The sequence below is a fragment of the Calonectris borealis genome, chromosome 20 (genome assembly GCF_964195595.1).
Source record: "Calonectris borealis chromosome 20, bCalBor7.hap1.2, whole genome shotgun sequence".
Lineage (NCBI taxonomy): Eukaryota > Metazoa > Chordata > Aves > Procellariiformes > Procellariidae > Calonectris > Calonectris borealis.
In genome coordinates, this window is record NC_134331.1 from 13,835,682 (window position 1) to 13,859,722 (window position 24,041).

Here is a 24,041-nt window from a genome sequence, read left to right on the forward strand (position 1 = left end):
ATTATGTCTTATGTTAGTGTAGTGAATGTGGCCTGAGTGTGTGTTGCACTAATTCTGTGTATTCTACTGCTTAATTGCCATTCAGGTGCAAACACACAATGTGTATTCACACCTAATGTCCTCTCTCTCACAGTGATGTTTTGGCTTCTTTTGTTTCTGCCCCACGCAGTTGCTTTCCCTTCAGATTACGACAGTCTTTCTGATTAGCATATGTACAACCATGCAAGCAAGGCAGTTTTGTAGAGAAAATACTCTTATCTGAGAACTCCCACAGCTGGCATACTTGCTGTAATGTGAGCACTCGCTGCAAAAGCTTTTTTTTTTTCCTTTAGTGGTTGTGGAGATGGTTGGAAAGTGATGGTGAGCCCTATATGTTGGGTTTGACAAGCTGCATTTGACCTTCTTGGCCATGGTCAGTTGGGTAGATCGGTCTCATGAGCTGCCCTACCTCTGATAGTTACTATTGAGTGTACCTTACTGCCCATGGTGACTGACATGAACCTTGACTTTCTCTTGTGATAACTTAATTAATCTCCTCTAATCTGGCATTGATGAGTGTTTGCTGTCAGGAGAACTGTGATGAGAAATGAAGGGACTGAAGAGATCAGCTTTTAAAGGTGACGTTTCTGGGGCAGATTCCTGTCTCCGTGCTCCTGTACCTGCTTCTCTAAATGGGTGTTGTGCTCTTATGCTGCTAAGGGTGAGTGTGTGGAGGGGGCAACAAACTCAGGGTGGAAAGCCCTTGCTTTCCGGAACTTGGATCTTTACAACTGCTTAGTACCATTTGGGCTAGCAAGCCATTTTGTAGAAGAATTTATGAGCAATCTTAGAAGTCTGCTGTGTGGCTCCTATCTGCATCTTCTTGGTGCTGGAAGAATCGTGTTGATGTGATGGCAGCGAACGGGACAGCCCAGGGCTGGAGAGCCCGTGATACTTGTTCTGGAAAGCAGCCTAAGAAATCTTTATGAAATGCTGTTTGTTCTCGTTAGTGCTGCTAACTTAGCTCAGCCACAGTTCAGTTGAGATTGCCTGCCTCTGATCTACAGTGCTGGCAATGCTTGAATGAAGGCTTAAAACAAAAGATAAGGATTAGACACAGAATGACATTCATAGCGTTGTTGTCCAACCTGTATGTACTACTGAGCATGGTAGAAAAGACACCAAATTGCAGTTAAGTATTTGCTAGCTTGGCTCTTAGCTCAGCTGGTTCCTGCTGTGCTGTAAGAGGATCAGGTGTGTTACTGCTACTGTAGACAAAAGTTTATTGTGGTAGCAGGTCTTTTTTTCACAGCTTTCTTTCATTTTTATACCATTTTGCTGCTTCAGAGGCCCTTAAGTGTTCATGCCCTTTGATTAGGTTTAGTTTTCTCCCCACACCAGGATCTCTGGCACCTCAAAGACCCTTTCTCCCCACCCATTTATCCTCACATCCCTTATCTTCGCTATTTTCATTTTTCTCTGGGAGTTCAGTTATTCAGGGCAATGGCATGTTCGTTGCTCTCAGAAGAGTGGTCCTTGCCCTGCTCTGGACGGTGGCAGACCTGTCCAATGCTTTGCCTCCCCAGCAGGCAGGGCATCTGTTTGCCCTCTCATTTTTCCGTTTTCATCAGAAAAAAATGCCTGGATGTTCTCAAAATGCTTAATTGGTTAAGTATGACCTTCTAGCCTGGGAGTGTTGCATCTGAACTAAGGACTGATGTTGAGCTGGGTTTTCAGGTTTTCCTGCTAATGAATGACGCTGGTATGTGAGCTAAAAGGGCATTTTTTTCCACTAAATTGCTTTAGGGTATCTGAAATGAAGCAGGATTACCTGTGTTCTGAAGAAGAGTAAAACAAAGGATGTTTATTATGTTCCCGTGTGGAAATGAGCTCCGGTAGGAACATTACAAGGTTAGCATGTGCTATGTGCATACCTAGTACTGCTACTTCCAGCTTAGCCCCATCCAAACATTGCCTTTGAGTTTATCGTGCGTTTTCAGGAAAAGAAGGCACCTGTCATGTTCAGCTATGCTGTGATTTAGCAAAGTGGCAAATCTCCATTAGAGCCTAGGAAGAGGAAGAGCTTTTAATCATGAATGACAACATAGGATCTGTGATTTGCACCCCCAAGTGATGGGTGAAATTACTCTTCTTGACACCCACCTTGCTATAAATAGCTATTTTAACTGGGGGCAGGTGCTGCTGAAATGTCACTTGGGTGAAATCTGAGTGGTGTGTTGAATGCATGTCTCTGAGCAGAGAGAGGCATTGTCTTGCTTTGTGGGATGTATCAAAAGCTGCTCATCTCTGCCAAGAGATTTGTAATGGTGAGGTAGCTATTCATCAGAGCTTCTCTTCAAAGTGTTTTGAAACTCTAATATTTTCTTGAATCATCTCAGTGCTCCATTCATAAAAGCTGCTGCTGTTGTTGTTAAAATGTCACACTGATAAATATGTATTGTTTTTATCCCACCCTACTCCCCCACCATAAGTGATCTTTTTTTTCAGGAAACTCTACACTTTTTCAGTTCCCTTCTTTTGTGTACATCACAAGGGTTTTTTTTCCCATTATTATGAAAAGAAGTGTTGTTTGAGTGCCCAGACTGTTGGTAACATCTAGCAATATGCTTTTTGGTGCAGTGTTCAAGTATCTTCACAATTCTCTTTTTATAATTGTCCTCTGAAAGAGTAAGCTATAGTGACTTCCCTATTGAAATATTTATCCATCACATGCCATCTCTGCAGTATTGCAGTGGGACTAGGCTTCTGATGCTGAGGTTTTCTGCAAGAGGAAAATTGCAGTTTGTCTTGATCCAACCCTGAAGTGTTACTTGAACTTTGTGGAGAGGTCTGCGATGGGTGCATGTTGTAGAAGAAAAGTAGGATGCAGCTGCAAATTTTACTTGCCTTTATCACGATCACTTTCCGAGATGAACTTTACCGATCACCACTTACTCCGAGATGAGAGCAGCAACTTCTTTTTAAACTTCATTGGCATCTTTTTTTAAAAGCTATGTATCGAAATCATCTTTGCTAGATGAAATAGATCTGGGACTTTTGAATTATAGGCTTTGACTTTTAAGCCAACTTCTGATCTTTGGGCTGTTCCTGTTCAAAAGGTGTGTGACACTTAAATGCTTTAACACTGCTTAAGGTGCACTTGAGGTGCTTAGAGGCTTCAGGTGGCTGGATGGAGAACTTGACTGGAGATGACCTTTTTGCAGTTACCATTATTGCTTTATTAAGTGAGCTAGTAAGGTATTGGTAAAAATCTCTAACACCCAAAGCCTATGGAAGTTATCGCTGCGTTGCCCTGCTTGTGACTGTCAAGGAGGCTAAGTGCTGATGCCTGCGGGTGGTGTCATTGTGGTGACAATATAATGCTGAAAAGGTTCTGGAATGTGGCTGGGGCAGGAGCCTCGAGCTCTGATGGACAAGCAAGTACCACACCACTGTATAAATGATTTTTAGTAATTCCCATTTTTCTGTTACCATCTCAGCCTAGGTTGCTGACCAGACTGAAAGCTAGGAAGAACTCTGAATTTGGGGCTGAAACAACATGTATGCTTTGTCCATGGAAGACACAAATGTGGTAAGAATATAGTTGGAGGCTCCATCCTGAGGGGTGCAGAAATCAGGGTGGTAAGAGTTGCAGTTTCTTTAAAATCGTTTCACCTGAAAAGGTGGCATTTGCCTCTTCTCTTGGGTTGAAAATGCAGATTTCTGATAGAACTGTATGGTTGTCTGCTATTCAATTAATAGTTTACTAATTATTGCAGTACTTCAGTACAAACCATCCATCAGCGCAGCCCTTGCAGGCAGGGAATGATTTCAATACAATGACTTGTATTTCTGCTGGGACTCTGCCACAAACGGTTTGTGTTACTGCTGATCAGGTACAGAGAAGGGGGGACCCTTCTTGTTACGTTTCAGCTTAAATATAAACGTTGGCTTAAGTTTCCCTAAAAATCTGGGGTTAAACTTTGCTTCCGAAACAGGTAGGTGCTCCACTATGGGCTCTTCATATTTTTTCATATTCTTCGTACTTTAATTGTGAAAAGTAACTTTATTCTGTTCTAAGGTCTGAACATTGACAAAAGTAAAGAGATGAGATCCGTTTACAGCATGCTTAGTATATTCGGTGGCCCTCGAGGATGTCATACAACAGGCTCCATAAACCTTCTGTATGGGTTTTCAGTGCGATTGGTTATTTCTTGTTGTGTAGAGTAGTAGCTCTGTGGGCAGCCAGCCCCTCATAGGTTGAAGCCTTGGAAAAACCTGCTTGTCCTGCCTCCTCCAGTTGCTTGGACTCCAGGTCAGAAGTAGTTAATGGCTTTGTACTCCCAGGTTATGTTTCTCTGGCTGAGATTTGAAAACAAACCCTTAAAAATGGCAAGGGAAATGACAGTTCTGCACAGGGCTGTGCGAAGAGGGCGAGGAAGACAAGCAGACTTCACCTCTTCATCCCTTGCCTCCTTGCCGAGACTGTCATGCTCTGGTAGAGTACAGTGTGAGAGTGCATGCTTGCAGACAGCTGGGTTTGGGATCTTTTGTTTCATTTCCCCAAGTCTGGCACGCGGAATGGAAAAGTTTGAGAGAAGATGTGATGCTGAACGGCACCAGGAACTTGAGAGGTGCCGGTGCTGCAGCGAGGGAGTAGCATGTGGTAGGGTCGGCGCCCGTGGCAGCGGCGGGTCCCGGGTCTGTGCTGCGGTAGGTAGCCTGGATCCTGGATCTGGACGCGGTCCGGCTGCCAGCCCTGCCCTGGGCAAGGCCCTTTTCCCTGACACCCGCCGGCCTGTGTCTCAGCAGAGCTGCACTGGAGGAAAGGAGCTTATACCATAACAAAGGAGAGGGCGTGCTTGTTTCCTTCCAGTTGGAGGGAACTTTAAGCCTGATCTCTCCTTAGTTTGTTCTGTTCGGGATGGTGTGAACAAAAGGGAAAATTGTGGGATTTTTTTCATCTGTGGCTTTGTTACCACACCCCCTGGCGATCTCATATCTGTTTAAATCTCAGACCTATTTCTGTGCAACATAATTCGTGTTGTTTTGTGACAGCTTATTGTATGCACGTTCTCTGTGCACCTCCTGATCTTAACTGCTTAGTATACCAAAGCAGGAGTTATTTTTACTGCTGTCAGTATTGTTGAGCTTTGCAGCGTTGGGCGTATCCTGTTCTGCATCATGCATCAACAAAGCTAACAGCCTTCGGACGTATCGGGCATCTTTATTGCTGGTGGTGATGGAGAGGGCAGAAAAATGATGTGGTTTAGCTTGTAAAAACTGTTGGCTTTTTAAATATGTAAAACTGATACGGAATGGAAAAAGTGTAAATCTGAAACACGTCCTGATGGGGAGAATGCATTGATCAAATTGGTGTTTTCCAAAGGCTGTGGCAGTGAGGTGTGTTCTTCTGTCACTGCTTTTTCTAGCCCCTCGCAGCGGCTACGGCAGCCCTGACGCCCTCGGAGCGAGCTGTTGTCCCACAGGCAGGCAGTGTCCGTGTCCCTGCTGTGCCGGGGGAAGCCCTGAGCGGCTCCGGCCAGAGCCCTGCGGGACGGGCCCCGGACACGCTGCCCCACTGCAGCTTTGCACAAGCTCCTTCTCTTTTGAGCCTTCTGTGGCTCCTTTCTGACTTTGCGGGTTTTCTTAGGGGGGGAGTTTTGGGGGGTGGTTTTTTGCTGGCTCTGTGTTAGTAGAGAGGAGAGGCTGTATCTTGGAAGCAGTCTGAACTTCCCAAAACTTTTGGGAAACAAGGGTAAGGTGTAATCCTTACATGTGAGTTTCTGCTCCCTTTTTGTATATTAATGCAGCCGGTGAGTCTGCTTGTCTCTCTCTTCTCTTTACTAATGGCACATAGCTCCTCTCCTGTGGAGACAAGAGTTAAGATTGCTGACTGCCCCAAAGACTTCTCCTGGCTTTTGTCTTCCTCCTCAAACCTGGCCTTGACTGCAGTTTCCCCAGGAGACACCCCCTTGCACAACGAGGTAAAGCAGCCGGCCGGGCTCACTGGAGGCATGCGGAGGCTTTGGTTCCTCGATCCCAGCGGTCTCTGGAGCGGAGGGTGCCGGTCAGATCAGGCTGCAGGTACTGCCTGCCCTTGTTTGAACTTGATGGCTTTTTTACCGCTCTCTCCTGGAGCTTCTGTAAGCTGTGTGTTATCTGAAGAGACATGAGGCCGCTCCTTCCGTCCCTGCTGAACCCTGAAAAAATGCTGGAGCTGATTAAAGAGGCACATTCCCTCTGGAGATGGGCCTCCTTCGAGCAAAGGAATGTAGGTCATGGTTAAGTATATAAAATGAAAAAAGACTCCATTGTAATGGCAGCGTTTCACCTAGATAATCCAGTGAGGTCCTCACACTAATAGAAAACCTGTTCTTACATATACGCTATTTCATATGACTCATTAAGCAAACCTAATTAAGTAGCAGCTTCAGCCCTACTAAATGCCATGGCACATGTGATTCTTCAGGCTTTAGGGCTGGCATCCTGACCAGTGCATCCTCCTGTCTGCCGTGTTTTCTCTGTCCAAATCGGTATTTTCAGCCTTCAGTGCCCAAGGCAAGGGTGAAGGAGGAAAGCAGTGAGGTGTGAGGCACCGTTAAGTACCGGATAGGATAAAGGTAATGTTGCATACATGGCCGCCTGAGCCAGGCACGTAGCTCCGGGGTAATGAGAAATGAATCCGGACAGATGAATTAAGTGGGATGGAAGCTGGCTCTGTGCAGAGAGGGGGGTGCTCCGCGTTCACTGCATGAATCTGTTGCAAAGGTGCGTGTTGTGACATGCAGGAGATCTCCTAACGCACACCTGATCAGGGGTGTAGCCAAAAAAAATCTGACAGACAACAAATGCCTGTCGGCAGCGAGTCTAAGGCTGGTGGTTATATTATGCAGATGTTCACGGTTGAGGACCTTTCACCACAGGATTCTGCCGCATCAGGTGCTTTCTGGGTTTTTTAGTTTGTGGTAAGAACACAGTGTGTCATTTCATATTCACAGCAAAAGTATCCATTTTGCTGCTTTTTCTGTATATTTAACATACTTTTAAATCTTGACAGTATCTTGAGTACTTGAGTATATGAGTATATACTTGAGTATGTGCAGACTGTACACCTTCAAATGGAGAAGTGCCATGTTCTTGGCTTATTACTGTCATTTAATGGTGCACCTGATTTTTCATAGCTACTGTGTTCAGCCCTAGCGCTAGCTGCATTTCAGTGGCTGATGACATAGTACCTTTGCATATGCATAGCCTGCAAAGCTGGGGAATCTTTTTCAAGTAAAAATCACTGTTGTAAGCGTAGGAGCGTCCTGGTAGTAGCTGGTCTGACTTGGTTTGAGTTGCTGCTGGAGGTTACACATCCTATTCAGAAGCCTGCCAAATCTGAGGAGTATACAGGGGCAATTAATGAGTAGGGGCAGTTTTAAGGAAGAAGCTAGTTTGTATGTTTAATTAGGAACGACAGGCCATATAATGCAGCCTAAGGCTTATCAATCCATGGACCCTTCCCAGAACACGGCTGGGGCTCAGCACCTCCGAGCAGTTCTGGTTACGGTTGTGCTAATGCTGTTCAGTTCATGCCGTGTGGCTTTTCAGTGACTCTGAAATCTGCTGTCCAGTCCTTACTTTCCGCAGCCACAGGCCTGCAGCTTTGTCCCCTTTGAAGGGTTTGCAGAACAGTCCTCACCATGGCATTTTGACAGTGCTTGTTAGAGGCAGAGTTCAGTTAACCTCCATTTTGCTGGAAGCAGGGAGGAGGAGGCAGAGCACTGCTCCAGCTGTCGGGGAGCAGAGCTCTCAATCTTCTTGCGAGGGTATTTTTATAGTGTTTGCAAACCTACTCTAGCTGTGTTTATGGCTCAATGTTTCACTGGGGTTGTGATGGGCTGAAATCCCTCTATTATAACTGAAGTCATTAAAGCAAAGAACATGTTATGTATGTGGCACATAACAAAGTGGTGTTAAAGCAAAATATGCACTTTCCTACTGTATATGTGCATAGCAATATATCCTCGAAAAAGGTCATTTTAGGAAGTAGGCATCAAGTGAATTACAATTCCAGGAAATATGGAGCTCCCTGTCAAGGATAACTGACTTGGTTTAAGAAGGTAAAATGCATTTTGCAGACAGGGCTATTGATTAGTTGTTCACCAGACTGGTTTTCGTCTTTGGTGTGTAGATGCGAAGGCATCCAGATGTACAAAGCTTACGTTTGGAGTCATGCCACTGTAGGATCAGTGGCTTTGTAATTGATTAGTTGCATCATTTGTCCTTAGTATTTTTTCTTCTTGGTCAGGGTATTCCCAGGAGCCTGTTAGCACAGGTACAACGCAAGACTTGGTATCGCATCTGTGCTAGGAATCTAGTGCCTTTCTGCTCTGAAAGGCGAATGCTTTTTTAAAGGGAAAAAAAAGAAAAAGCCTCTCACTGACTAGCTGTGTGTCTGTTTGGAGGCAGAACTGCTGACTTCAGGCAAACAGGCTTTTAGTGCTTTTTGCTCATGCCATTTGGAGTGAGCACTTATTCCTCCAAGGGCATCCTCAGCAGAGCTACTTACATCCAGTCAGGTTACACCTGAGAGCGTCCTCGGAGGCAGTGAAGATGCTTAAGATGAAAGACCTCAGCTCATCCCAGACCTTAGGCTGGGCTGGCAGGTCTGAGGAGTGGTGGGAAAGATAGGAGGGGAACAAATGCAGTTTGTAAGTGTGCAATATTTGACAGAGCTGCTGAGTCAAACGCAACATCCCCCAATGCCATTTTAGCATCTTTTCTAACCAGATGGGCAATTAAATGTCTTACGGGTGATGTTATTATCTGATGTTTGTCATATTAGGCCAGGAAGAGAACAGAGACATGTTCCCATGTTCCTGCTGAAGGTGTACAAATTCAGAGAAGACTTTTTAAAAAACCTGCTAGGAGCAGCCCGCTGATCTATATGCAGAGGTGAGGAATGCAGCAAAGCATCGCTTAAAACAGTTTGAAATCTCAGTTAGGAAAATTCTGAGACTTTAGTTTTTGATATTTATGGGAAGATAGTCAGCTCCAGGGTGAGTTCTGTTACCAGTCAATCTCCCCGTGCTTGCCTGTAAGAGATAACCTTTTAGAAATGTTTTTAGTGAAGGGGCAGTTCCAGGTTTCTCTGAGACACTCCTCTCGTTAAAAATGGAAGATTTCACGGTTTCCTGGCTGGCCTAGAAGCGTGTTACTCCCCTGGGAACTCTTCTGATGCTGGGTCTCCTAAACACCCAAGCCATTCTTGAAAACTGGATTTGAGCATCTTGGGAAGTATTTTTTTCCAGTGATTTGTGATTGCTGTACAGCTGTTGGGCTGTGTTGTGCTGTAAAGCACGTGTGGAGTGGAGGAGCATAAAAGTGTTTTCCTGCAAGAAGTTTACTCTTGTCTGTGTGCTATGTCCAGAGGAAAACCAGGCTGGCAAGGATTAATGCAGGTATAAAGGATTTTGCCCTTAAAACCTGTGTACAGGGAGGTACTTAGTAATCTAACTTCAGCAGGTTTAGAATGGGAACTGTGTGTGCTTTATACAAAACCAGGGAACATCTGGCTTTATTGCTCCTCTGGTTTCTATGCCATTGCTGTAAGTGTTTACTTATACCAGTGGCTTCTGTGAGCCATCTGTATACGTGCTTCTTGGCTGCTCAGTTGCCAGGGAAGGGACAGGAGGAGAAGAGAAGATTCCCCGAGCTATAATCTTGAATTATTGTCACATCAAATGTGCCGCTGAATAACTGAATGGATACCTGCGGAGTAATGCGGGGAGGAGAGTGGTGTTTCCTGCAGATGTTGGGCAAATGCTGTGTTGTCTTAGGTTGCTGGCACAAATCTGGAGAGCTTATGATAAATGGTTTAGAAGTCAGCCTAGAAAACACCTGAAGGCAAAATGATATAGCAGTGTTGTATGATCGCACTGATGGGGTTTAAATATGATGTTGAAAGCTTTGTGCTCTGGCTGAGATGGTAAAGAAGAAAAAGTCAATCCACTAGACTTACCTCTGCAAGGGTGTGTGAAACAAAGCTTTGCTCCAGGAGTATTAAGTAAGACTCTGAAGGGCTTTTATACTTCTGTCCCTGTTGCATCATTGCTGTCACCAGTCCTGGTGAGATTTTCTCGAGAGTTATTGAAGGGAACTGAAGGTTGGTTGCTTTTGTATTATAGGATGCACAAACAGGAGGCAATGAATTAAACCTGCTCTGGCTGGGAGATGTTTTAGTCTTTCCCCAGCCATTCCGCAAGTGGTGAATTCACCCCTTGAATAAAGAGGCATGTAACAGTGCAGGGGTTGCAGAAATTCAGTCGTTAAATAACTGGGCTTCTGTAGCCTGGTGTATGGATTCAGTAGGGGCTGTTCCTTCTTTTTGTAATGGCCAATACAGCATTTATGTATGGGGGGGATAATTGAAACTCTTCCAGTGAATAGAAAATGCAGCTGAGGTTTTTTGGGCAATGATGCAATTGTGCTGCATTGTCCCAGTAGCATTCACACACTCTTCTGCAGTGTGAGCTGGGGGAGTGGCTTTGCTGTTTATCAGACATAAATGCATGCATGGGGTACCCACACTGTCACTGGATTTCGTGTGGATCCTCTGTAGCATTCCAGAGGCTGCTTGAACTGGTCGTAAAGGCTTTGATTTTTTTTTTTTAAACCAGTATCTGACTTAGCTGTGGATACAGCTGGTTCAGAAGGCATGTTATTTAACAGAAAGCCTTTGCAGAACACTTGCTATATCTTGCAGCTGGTGTTAGTCATTGTACTTAAAACAGCGCTTGCCTTCGCCCTGTGTAAGGAGGGACTGGAGAGGTGACCCTGGACCTCTGCCCTGGCTGTGTCCTGACGATGAGGCAGGGATATACTGGTTTCCTTGTGAGCTAAATTTCAACATTTCTTCTGAGTGTTCTTAATCCTAGCCATGGAAACTGCCCCCATCTCCAGCCTGAGCATCCTGTATTTCCCAGCTAAGCTAGCAAGTTTGCCCAGGTCCTGATCCGCTTCGTTGAAATCACTGCTCTGCCTCTTCTGCTTGGGCTTCAGACAGCCCGCCTGTCCGTGCAGCATTCCTCATATGTAGCAGAGCAGGAAGGCACTGCGGTGTGTTTGGGGAGCGCCTTCTGCATGCGAGATCAACCGGGAATATTTCTGCAGGGGGATGCTTTCATTTCAGAGCAGGCATGAAACGCAGAGACGCCGCAGGAGAGACCGGTCAGCCCCACGCACTGGCTGCCCAGGGCTGACTTGGGAGTGTGGCATGACACAGCATTTCCTGCGCTTTCAGCTACAGCTATTTATACATCGCTTTTCAGTGTTATTTTGCCTCCTCTAGGAGATTCTGTACTTGATAAATATAATCCTGCTCAAGTTTATTAAATTTGCTACGGTTCCTAGGCCTAGATGAGTATTTTGGCTCTGTGGCAGCGCTGTACCTCCGGGTCCAAACATGGCTGAATGTGAGGGAATTTCATCGTTAAGGTATGTCTGGATTCAGTCCCCCGAAGCAATGTGACCTGCAGAATGGACTTGCCTTGGGTCTTATGTGTGAACCAAAACTGGCATGCTAGGGATTTAAGGATAATAGGCTAATATCTCCCCTCTCTCCTAGGAGAGAAAATTGCAGCGACTGTGAAACATTACTGTGTTTGGGGGAAGGGGCTCCTGTGAGGGTGGTAGTGGAGGCTCTGGGTGAAAGAAAGGGAAAGAAAAGTGGGCTGTATTACACTAACCATCCTGTGTCAACCTCCTACGTTCGGGTGTCGCATGGCTGACATCCTATCAAAGAGCTCCGGCTGTGTCCAGAATTTTAAGCAGCTTTATAAATAGTGTTGCTCAAACTGCCTGTGTGTGCAGAGACTGTGAACGACTGGGGTAGACCAAAATATTATTGGTTTAATTTTTGAACCAGTCCAAAAACTGGAGCAAGAAAGAGTGGAAACCTGAAGTGTAGAAACACCCATGGGTTATCTTCCTCTGCAATGCAAAGCACACGTGTAGGGGGGTGTCTGTTAGAGAGGCAGCATTGCTGGAGATTGCAGGCTGTGAGACTTGCAAAGCACGAATATATGAATCTTGTTAGGGCATCTTAAACCATTCTTTCTCTCCTACTTGCCTGCCGTCTTAAAGCTGCTTGCAGGTTATGCTGTCTCTGAATAATCGTGAACAATTAGAAGCTAATTTAAATGGCTGGTTTGTATTCACAGCAGCAGCATATGAGCTAACCAGCTGGAAAGCAGACACAGTGATTTTCTGTTGATATGTCTCCCTCTTGTTGTTCCCTGGCAGTTTTTGCAAGGTGGATTTTCGCTGCGGGCTAATTATGAGTTCCTCCTGCACACTGCTGTCCTGATTGCAAGGGGAGAGGGGATGCTTCGTTCCCTAGCACAGAGTTACCGCCAACCCAGCAGAGTCCACTTCGGGCTCAGCAGAAGAGCCCTCCCTGGTTTACTCCAGGAATGGAGCAAAGGAATATTTCTCATGGATGCACTCTTTATTCCTACCCCCGAAGATGTAGAAAGGTGCAGTGCGCTTATTGTGCCTCAGGAGTGAATTGGTCAGCAACAGTCACACAGGTTTCCTCGCAGCATTCTTTTTATCCCTGGAAAGGCAGGTGGAGGTTCGAGCAGCCCCACTCTTTCCTCCAGGCCTGGTCAGAGTGGCGAGTGAGCGATTTCTGCACCGCTGATGCTGTCCAGATGGCAACCCCGGCGCGGTCCAGCAGGAAGGTGGAAAACCTGTTGCGTAATAACTGCCATCTCCCTCCCAAGGCAACAATTTGAGGAATCCTTTTGCTTCAGGTAAATGAAAGAGCTACTGGACAGACTCTTTTTGCACACAAGGAGGACCACAGCTTAACTGGCAAGCTGGAACAGCGGGCTGTTGGGAATCCCAGGAATCTAGACTGGTGGCTGAAATGGGCTTCTAGTCTCTCCCTGTCACAGTGGTTGGTGTTAGCATCCAGGTGAGCTCCTCCTTAGGGGAGTCTCTTCTAGCAGTCAAATGCATCTCACTCAGCCCTTGTTAGATACTGCCAAAAAGATCAGCACAACCATTGCTTTCACCCTGGATGGTTAGGTGTTCACCAGGGTTTCCACAGGCATCCCCTGAGGTCCTGTTTGAACTGGCCATCTCTCGACAAGCTGGGCTTGGGTGTCTGTAGAGGTGCTGTGCCCTCACGGCTGTTTTCTTCTTGATGGGGATTGCTAGCTCTGACCTGGGTTTCAGGTGAGGCTTTACTGAGGGAGTGTTGAGACAGCCTGTCTGCGAGAAGTGTTGGCTGACGTACAGGCAAAATGTTGTCTACTTTTCTGCTTACTGCTTCCGACCAGCTTCTCCTGTGTCTCTAACCACGGTCTCATGTGGGTTTTTTCAGGTAACAGTGCCATCTGGTGCTAGAGCACTGCTCTTTATCAAGCTTTTCTCAAATTCTTAGGCAGAGGTAGTAGAACAGTATTGCTTTTAATCACCCATCTTACTATAAGAAAACGGGAGGAGGGGTGTCCTGCAATAATCTATGCTGTTGGGACATTGCACCTGGAGGACATCCTTAGGCCTGTCTTGCCTTTTCTATTAAGCAACTGATTTTCCCAGAACTGCTATACCCAGAAGACTGGGTACGTGAAGCAAGAAGTATAAACACTGAGAAAGGGAATCATATCTTTTACTATAAACTGCTGCTGAGAATAAAAATCCTATGTTTAGATTAAATCCTGTAATTGGGGACATCTTTGAAAGATTCCCCATAGGACTCTAAGTGGCTTACGGCTAGACTTACTAGTCAGTAAATCTTCGCTCATAAGATCTTTCCATACTTTGTAGTCATAGTCATGTATTTTTAAACTTTAGCCTTCCATATCTTTATGCTGAGCATCATTATCATGTTCATTCTTTCTGAATTATTTTTCAGGTCTCCTCTAAGGTTTTGTAAACCTTTTTGCACACACAGGGTTTGCTTTGCATTCCCAGATGTAAAAGACCTGGTTATTGGTTGATATGAGGAGTATATGGGATGTAAGCCTATTTGAACAAATAATTCAGCAGCACTTGATGGAAAGTCAAACTTTTCTGTAACTCTTTTCCCAATTGCGCTGAAGATCATTCTTGCCTGTGGAGTCTGGAAAGCTCAGTAGGCTGTTGAGGTCCCCTTCCTTCAAGCCAGAGTTGGCACTTTAGGTACCAGGTTGTCTTTGCTGCTTTACCCCTTCTTCAGGCACGTAACCCAGGCTCACATTCGAGTGGGTTCCCTGTTGCCGCATCCCTTTTGTGATGAGTGGTGGTGCTCAACTTCTACACACATGAGATAGAAATGTGAGAGACGAAGGATGCTGAAAAGCTGAGTTGCTGTTGCTGGTTGTAGGTGGGATTCACCTTCCAAGCGAAGCAGAGAGCAAGGTGGATTTGAGCTCTCCTTGTTCTACTTCCAGGATCCTCCCCTCTCCCAACCGCCTTGCTGCCTCTGCTGGGCAATGCTGCCAAACCTACTTCTTTTCCTTTAAATAACAACCCAGTAACCTTCCTGTCATCTTGTCTTCCTTCCCTTGAATTACTGCCTTATACTTTGTCTTTGGTTTTAGATTGGTGCCTTCACCAGGCCAGGGAATCTGTCTTGCAGTGTTTTGCAAAATGTCATGTAAATTTGCAGAGCTACAGAGGTGATTTGTTGCCAGTGTAATAAATAATGTTTGACAGTCTTGGACAAGGGAAAACCAAGTGAAAGATTTACTTTTGCTAAGCAAAATATTTATCTTAAAGGCAGATTCCTCTGCTCCAAAGCACAGCATTTACCTACATTATAATTAAACTGAACTTTTTTTGCATCCAATGACTTGTTCAGACTTTTTAGCCAAATTCCACTACTTGGAAAAGGAGAGTAGAGCCTTCAGTGTCTTTCTGCCACAAAAGAGTTCAAAGGGGGGGAAGATGCTGCAGCATATGGCTGTGAGTGAAAGACCAGATCTGTGCTGCAGAAGGAGTTTTGTACTTACAGAGAGTGGAAAGATATTTTGCCACCAAAGAACTTTTACTACCCAAAAATAATGGGGAGGATACCAAAAACCCAACCGGTAGAGTGATCAGAAACGTAGACAGGGACGAAAGTAGCTACGAGTCCATTGCAGGTAGATGTGTAGATAGGGGAGGCTCAGGCAGCTTCAGCCTGAAGTTGGAAGAACCCAACTGAGTGGCACAACTTCAGGTCTCTGTGTCTCCATAATATGTCATAAAGACAAATTAAAGAGCTGACAGTTTGTCTTATGAGAGCTGCAGGTCCCTGGGGAGGCTCGCAGTGTTGGGAGATTATAAGAACTAATGACACAGCTGGATTTTGGGGCTGCTTGTGTAACAAGCCTTCCTGCCCTGTTAGCAGTGTTGAAAGGGAACAGGGGTGCGGAGCCAATGATTTGATTCTCGTTTTTCAGATTGCCTGATCTCCTGCGGGTGTTGCGAAGGCTTCTCTCCTCTGCTGCCTTCCACGCAGTCGCCTGCCAGGTGTTTCCTAAATGACTCTTTAGAAGATCGCAGGTGCTGCCTGTCGCTGGCAGTCCAGTAAACAATTGGTGTGTAATTTGATAAAAATTCATGTCCCCTTAGTAGAGGGGCTTTAAAGCTGTTGTAGACATTCAGCTGGTGACAGGCAAGTTTATTTTAGAGCAGTGTGTGACGGCCTGGGGCTGGAAGCTGCTGTGTTCATCCCTACCAGCAATGGGATCTTTGGGAGCTAAATTAGGAAACCCTACTTTGGGTCATGCCTTTTGCTTGTTGTCTGAAAAAATGTTATGTCCACACTGTACCATTAAATCCATAGCATTTTGCTGGTAACAGGCACTACTTGGGGTAGGCTTAGTGGTGAATCTTACCGTGTGCTGCTAGTTGTGAATGTGCTGAATGTCGGATGATTGGCAGATTCAGATCTGCTAGCTGCACGAGCAAAAGGATTGCAGTACGTTCTCAGGCAACTACCTGCAGGTAGTGCTGCACGTGATGCAAAGCTGTCTTGATTTCATCACAGCTTATGTGAAGTCCTTTAAAGCATTTATTTCAGTTTTGGGGAGCATTTTAAGCACCTCCCTGCTTAGCCCTGTTCTGTTCTTCTGCAGCTGAAGTTAATCGTCCACCTGACCTTTTGCAGAATGGTGTTTTGCACTGCCCAGAACAGCCTCATGAACAAGCTTTTGGACTCTTTTGCACTGAATATAGGAAACAAAGATCCTGCTTGCTGCCCTTCCCCGGCTTTGACCAATCCAAATGGGGAACTGTGTGTTCCTGAGTCACTCAAGGTTTTTTGAGAGTTAGCTTAATACAGGCCACGTTGAACAATTTTTTTAATCTCCTGGTGCAATTCCTAAGTAACTCTAAGTATTTTCTCCTTCTGTAATTCTTTGGATGCTTTGAGATGACAAGCGATATCATGATATTATGAAAATGCAGAATGATGATGTTAAAATGCAAAATAGCTAAAAACCCAAGCTCATCTAAAGGTGTTAGTTACGTGGCAGAGCGGTGACTGACTCTGTTCTATAGTAGGGTGTGGGGAGCAACATACCATTCTGACATCTACTACTTGATCAGGCAGAAGCCTAGACCTTGTCCCAGAAGGGCATAGTTCTGTAAGTAAGGCGGGAGTCTCCACAACCTCCTGTCTCAAGCAGATTTTGAACTTTTTGTCTGGAAGAGCCGCAGACTACATGTGCTTGCCATGTAGGAGTAGCTAGGAGCTGTCACAGGCAGAACTTCTGTGCCAATCAGCGCAGAAGATTTATTCTCGTAGTTTTGCAGCTGCATCCCTCAAGGGTGGTTTTTAAAACCCTCTGTATTGTCTAGCTCATTGTTCAGCTCTTCTGGGTAGTAGAATTTCAGTTCTCGGGAGTCTTTCTTCTGCCCCATTCTCCCATCTTCCTTCTCCATAAAACCCAGTGTGGTTGGAAACCTCCAGTTGTCAGAAGTGAAGCAACGTGTGCCATTTCAAATGTCGCAGTGTGAACAAAATCTGACCTTGCATGGGATTCTCTGCTCTTGCTGCTTTATCCTCTCTCCTCCCGCTTTTTAGGCGGCTTGTGTGCAATGCAATATGATCAACGTAACAGAAGTCTTTCAGGGGAAGTGAACTTTGTATGTGGAACATATTTTCCCGAGAGTAGTATGTGATGCCACTGGTAATGTGTTGGTACTGAAATGATATTAAAAATATCTTGGCTTGAGATCTTCTGGGTCTTTGAATTTCTGAACCTTTGTCATCTAACTCTGTGTATCCATGCTATATTTGGACAGCTGACTTGCTGTTTTAGACACCTCATTTGGATTTAAATAAAAACAGCTTGTGTTGAGATGATTGCTACATTACTGTTTTAGCTGAAATGAATTTGGGTTTGTAATCAGACCTTAGAGTTTAAAAAAAAAAATATGGGGGGATGGTGACTTGGGTTGGCTGCTGCCCAGCCTGCTGCTCCCTCCTGTCCCCTCCATGCACACCCCTCCCACAGCCGCCCCTGCTCCAGGTTACAGCCAGCCATGGCATCAGCTGGCACCGCTTTGTTTTCTCTTAGTGCCTGGGACTGCAGCTGTGGTGGCCAGGAGCTGCTTCGTGTAGTAAGGAAGTTTCCCCTTAACCTCCAGTAAGAGCCCTGCAGTGGTCCCAGTCACCAGCCAGTGCTATCTGGTGTAGGTTTCCGAATCACAGCTTCACCATTGGAGAAAAGGACCTAATTGCGTTCAGGCTTAGAAACCAGGCATGGAAATATGGTACACCATGTCCTGCCTCCCGTGGACTTCAGGTGCCGAGAGGCCAGGTCATTCAAAAGACCTGTGAGGAGCCTGCCTGTCAGCTGAATGAGGCAAGGTGGTGTGTTTTCATGGCAGCAGGCACTTGGATTTAGCTTAAACTGATTATGGAGCGTCCTCTGAGTGTGTTCTGGGGTTTGGAGAGCTCCGCGGTGCCTTGTTACTGCTGCTGCAGTAGACTGCCTCCCCTATGGTTTGCTCTTAACCTGTGGTTTTTCTTTTTCCCCTGAGCATTGGTGCTACAAGTTTCCATGGCAACTTCCAAACTAACATGTAGGTGCTGTCCCTTCAACACAAAAATACTAACATGTGGATTGTAGGACACTGGCAGTTGGTGTTGGTGACCTGGAGGGATGTCCCAGGGTGGGGACTGATTTTTAACTCCAGAACAGATTCAGCCAGTTGACCTGCCGGGAGCAGTCTCCAGTGCAGTTTAACAAAACCTCAATACATGTGAGACTAAAATCCTGACTGTTAAACTTGGACAGAAATCAGATACCTAGTTCATCTCTCCTCCGTCACAACATTTGTCCATTGGCATAGAAAAGACAAAAGTGTGACATGTTTTCCATCTATAATACCTCAGCTTGACTAAGAAGGAGACCATAGAATGGTGATAGATCCAAAAGGCATTATTTATTATTTTTCCCCTCACACTTTCTTAGTCCCACTGAGAGAATTCACCATCCCTATTACAAGATAGGCTTTATAAAATTGCAAGTAATTTTTTCTTTTTTACTTTTTTGTTTGCAAATGTAGGAGGAGAGCCTGGGAACAGTGGTTTAAATGAGATCAGTTACACAAGATGTGTGAGGAAAGTGCTAGGACATGTAAGGATGGAGAAATAGCCCAGAATGAATGGTGGTAGCAGGTCTGTGCAGGTCAAAGCCTGGCTTCCCTGCCCTCGTGGTGGTGACCACTGCTAGCCAAGTCCTTGCTTAACTCAAATGGCAGAAGCAACTTCCATAATAGTTCCCTTCTGACTCTTAGTTGGATAAACATCTCAACCATCATATAGCAGTTTAGGCAAATGTATAGAGTTTCGTCTCCAGCATTGTGCTTTTCTCCATTTTTTTTTTTTTGCAGTGCCCTGTGTTCCCATTTTTATAAGCAGTTACCAAGGGAGGGTGGGTGTGTGCTGCTTTTTCTCCTCCATCCTTATGTGCTTATTCCCAGGGCTCTTGTTTTGGAGGATAAAATCTGGAAAGCGTCTGGAATAGAAACTGATGTTCTCCTCACCACAGTGATTGCATTGGAGGTGGAGGCTGTGGGATCACACTAGCACCCTCGAGCAAATTTTATTCTTCATTGGTCAGACATTGCAGTTATGAGACAGCACTGTCCGAGCGTGAACTTTAACAGTTTAAGTTGGTATTGGCAAGCTTTATGCTGGATCAGGTGTCATCTTCCATAGCCAGGGTGAACTCTGTATTGCTGGGTGGCTGAGCAGAAAGGCCGCTGTAAAACCGGGGCTGGTCCAGGTGGAAGGTGTGCTCCCAAGTCCATGTGTCACTGGTGTTGAAGATCAAGGAACTGTGATCTGAAGTTCTGCCTTGGGCAATGACGAGTCGTAGTGACAAGGTCTCCTGTCCTTCCTGGGGTCCGAGGGTGGGTTGAACCTGCAAGGTCCGCTGAGTAGTCAGCTCCTCTGAAAGCTGGTAAGGGAGCCTGTCCAAAAGGTGCGTGCTGGCGTGTTTGGGACTGAACAACCAGTGACTCCGTGTAGATGCATTCAGCCTTTAAAGCCATGGTTCCCTCCTGCATTTAAGCTTGTCCCCCAGCTTCTGTTCTTGGGTTGTTCGGAGCAGGGAACAGTTTGTTTGTAATTATCTCTTGTGACAACATTGCCCACTTGGAGGGAAGCGGGGCAGTAGCAAGACAAAATGCTATTTGCAGGCAGAATTACCTTCTTTTATTTCTCCTACAGTGAAATATCCTGCCCTGTGCAGAAAAGAGACTGTATGGGAATAGGAAAGGAAGAGATGTGCTGGCAGTAAGCACGTGTGTGTTGTCTTTTCCCTTTTGTTGGATAAAACACTGCGGGGGGGACACGACACTGGTAGCTGCAGCCTGCGTAGAGGTGTTTTTGTCCACTGTTGGCTACCAAAGATGTTACAAGCAAACCCGCACAGCTAATTAGTGAATTGAAGCTTTGCTTTTAAATATGCAGATAGTAACCAGGGATCTATGCCACTACTGAGTACTTCCAGTGCTGGTTTTTTCTGGATGCACACCAGCCAGGGCTGGTTGTCCCTATAGCAATCTCAGCAACTCCTCTGTTACTTGTCACAAAACTTCAGAAGCAATTGCTACTTATTTACCTGCACAATACTTGGCACTGGTGGCTAGTCTAACTCAAAAATAAATTACTCTGCTTTTGATCTCTTGTCAGAAGGTGGCTGTTGGAGAGGAAAACTGGCCCCATGTCTCCCATTTGCTTTATGGAGTTGAGAGGTCAAACCCAGAGAGTTACAGTGTGAGTTTAACCCACCCCTGCCCGAGGATGCCTAGACCTAGCTGCTGAATTGTTTGCTAAAGCGAGGATCCAGTTTACTGCCACAGGTATATCTCCCAATCTCTGCAGTTAATTTAAAAAAAAAACCCACACAGATTTTCCTTCAAATGATGAGTTTATTTGATAAGAAATTAAACAAATGGTTTGAAGCAATAAGCTACCAAGGCGTAATGAGTTAATGCTCACCAGCTGGGCAGAAATGTCTGTCTTTCTCTCCTAGTCTACCCAGTCTTGGGTGAGAGCTGTGATGGCTACCTTATTTCATTTGAGGTGAGGTGACTCAGCTGAGAAGGGGAACGTGCTCCTGTTGGTGCTTGTTCTTTATGCAGAAATCAAAATTTCTGAACCCCGCCTGCTCTGTTGGTATGAGCGCATCATCAGACTTGGTGAAGTATCGGATGTTCTCTCAGCTGCAGCTGGTGCCTTTTGACCTGTAGATCTGCTGTGGAGCTCAGGCATTGATTCAGTGCTGAGCACCAAGAGAGCATCTGAATAGCGGAGGAAAGAAATGGGTGCCAGAGCTATTCTGCCTCTTCTTGCAGTCGGTGCAGTGACCAATGTAACTGGCTCCTGGTGGGTGTGTGTCGGTCGTCCCTTTTTGCCTGGGTTAAATGTGTGCGCAGTCTTCGGTTTGACTTATTTAATGTACCTGAACGTGAATTTTGTTTTTTTAAAAAGGCAACACAAAACATGCCTTGCATTTGAGGTGTTTGGAGGGTCTTGAGCCCAGCTTGGTATGCAGGAGTGCAGGACTAGCTGAGAGCATCTCTGGGAAACTGGTATTTCTCATTCTTGGGGCTAGAGCATAAGGCGCATGGCTAGAGCATAAAACTACTCCTGTTAATACTGACTCATAGAGGTAAATATAGCAACTGAGCTGTAAGTACCTATTTTAAAAGTGCTTCTCCAATATTGGGTTCCCTCACCGCTGAGTGAGGGGGCCAACCTTCGACTGATCGTCACATCGCTCTGGGTGTAGCAGATGAGAGGAGGAATGACTGAACTGTCGTGTGTTCATCAACAGCCATTCTGGCTTCCCTCTGGTCGGGTTTCTTCTGGTTTTGAGAGTCTTTTGTGTGATGACAGACCTGCTGAGTATTTATTGTTGATGCTGGCATTCTGCCTACTACTTGGCTTGCTTATCCTAGCAACTGAGGCAGGTGGGTCTGGCACATGAAGCTGAAAATAGTTGTGTTGCCTTTAAAAATCGAGAGATCTGAAAACAGGTTAAATGTAGTTCCCCTCCAGAAAAAGTTTTATGCCTTGGTTTGGGAAGAATTTATGTGATGATATCCTTCATGAAGGATCACAAAATGGGAAAGCTACTCATTTACAACTTTTATGATTTACCAGAGTTGACTGACACACAAATACTGCTGCTGCCAGATAGCATCGATGATCTTGTCAGTCTGGGTTCTTCAGATACTCTTTAACGCAGAACAGAGAGGTATGGCTCAGTCGTATGTTGAAACATAATGCATCAATTTAAACACCACGTGTCAGAGACTAAATTGCCCTAATGCATGTTGAAATGAAAGTATCATTACACACTTGGAGCTCTGCAGCAAGAGAACTCCAGTTAAAATACCCAAACTGCTGCTCACGCATGAGTACTTACTGCAATGTGAATGTTGCTGCCTGCTTCTGGATGTTAAGAGGATATCTACACAGAACTTATTTTAACAAATAATTTTAGAAAGCAGTATAAAAATTGATGTCTATCTATATACCCTGGTGGGATGTGGGAGGCGATGAAAACCTTTCCACAATCTGGAAATGGGCTGTTGGGAGGCTTCAGGTTTCCCACTCCAGTGGAGCTCTGACTCCTGAAGTTGGGTCTAAAAGCCTAGCTGGCTGGCTCTCTTCCTCTCTTACTGAAACACGCAATCAAGAAGGCAATAAATACTCAGGTACTTTGGTTTGATTCCGGATCCTGTCCTTGGATTATAGATTTATGTCTAACTTAGTAAAGCAGACTGTAAGCCAGGGCATGGGTTAGGATGAAATGCTGACAAAGCATGATGAATTTCAAACTGGGGATCAACAAGGAAAAGCAATGAATGCAGCAGTAGTGGAGAGAGAGATTCTGAAAGTGAGATGTGAAAGAGGCTCTGTCCCTGATACTGCGTTCACATGGTGCTTCCTGAAACGCGTGGTGTGTAATTAGTGTATTTGCGGGGCTCGAATGATGCACAATGCAAATATGTTCTTGACCACTGAAATGCAGGTGAGACTCCCCCCTGTTCAGCAGAAGGAAATCTTAACTGAGTTACTGTGAGGCTGAGCAAGCCTGAAACTGGAGTTGTCTTGTGACCTCCCTGTTAGTATGCTTAGGATGTTATCCCTCGTGTACATTTTAGTACTAGAGTATTCGATGGCAACTGCATTTTGTAGTTTTGAGCTTGCTGATGACACTTCATGAAATAGCCTGCAAGTAGTCTTCAGATCACTGAAACAGCTTGATGAAGGACACCGCCTTGGTTAACTGGCCAGTAGTCACTGGAGATTCATCAAGTGATACCTCCCCTTACCGGTACTGACTCCTGGTGCCCACAACTCTGCATGAGCTGATATAGAATATGTAATGATGGTCCAGCCACATCTTTTGTGGCCAGCACTAACTCTTTGCCAGCAAGTGCTTTAGCAGGAGCTGGAGTATGAGCAGTGCTTTGACTTTATCCATGCTGTTATTGACGTTTTGTTGCCTGCATGGACCTGGGGGCTACCGAGTGCAGCAACAGCCATTTTTTTCCCTTTTTTCCCCAAGGCAAGTGCTTGCTGCAGTGAATTTGGCACCAGTTCCCCTGCCAGCTAAGACTTCTCACTGTACGGTACCTTGCTTAAAATGTTTCAGGCCAAACAGGATTTCCACAGATATTTGGGGGTATCTTGAGTGAAAAGTGTGCGGGATGAGACACAGAACTGTGGTGTGATGCCCTTCTTCCCGTGTCTCTTATCTTCTGTAGTACATAGGCTGGATGTGGGTAGGAAGTGATGCGTGATGCAGACGGAGGAAGAGGAGAGTGAGACTTGAAGTGATGAACGAGTCAGAATGTCTGCACTTCTTTGATGTGTTTGCTGACTTAGAGCACGGTCGTGGACAGGTCGCCTGGTTGCTGTGTTTCAGATCTGTCAACTGGATTTTGCAAATGTACCAAGGGGTTAACTGTGCATGGAAGGAAGTACCATCCTCTGCTGAAAACCTCCTCAGTCTGGAGGAACAGGATGCTGTGCATTTGTATTTGTCATGTTATTTCTGACCAAGTATCATCTGGGGTCACTAAATCCAGTGTCTCTCTCTTCCCTTAGCTGAAGCTTGAAGATCGCTCTGTGGTCCCTCGAGATGTGGTCAGACATATGAGCTCCAGCGTAAGTACTTTTTTCTTTGTCCGTTTTCGATCATGATACTGCTGCATGGATTTCTAAGACTTGCCAAATTGCCTGAATAGAACTGAACAGTAATGCTTTGAGCATGTTCTATTTTTAGTGTGTTTGATAGACCTAGCTGCATCCTTTGAGAATGAAATGCTGATAAGGCTGCCTCTCTACTGTTGCATATCTGCAAAGGTCTCCTGAGCAAGCGAGCCTGATAATGTCAGGTAATGAGACAAGAAGCTTGTCTATCCTGCCATCCTTTAAGTTTCAAATCAATCCATTCTGAGATGTGGGGAGTATGGACCTGCTCTCCTGGACCTAACGGGGAGGCTGGAGTGGAGGCAGATCACATTGCTGCTGCATGCCTTTTAGTGTGCTGTGGTGGAGA

The 24,041-nt window shown here is 45.5% G+C and overlaps 1 protein-coding gene across 1 annotated transcript in view; it reads left to right on the top strand.

Annotated features, from left to right (window-relative positions):
• UBE2O (ubiquitin conjugating enzyme E2 O) overlaps positions 1-24,041 on the top strand; it is a 66,465-nt gene that overhangs the window by 11,601 nt on the left and 30,823 nt on the right. The window contains exon 2 of the mRNA XM_075169918.1: positions 23,588-23,647. Coding sequence (XP_075026019.1) covers positions 23,588-23,647 — 60 coding nt within the window. The remainder of the gene's footprint in view (positions 1-23,587; positions 23,648-24,041) is intronic.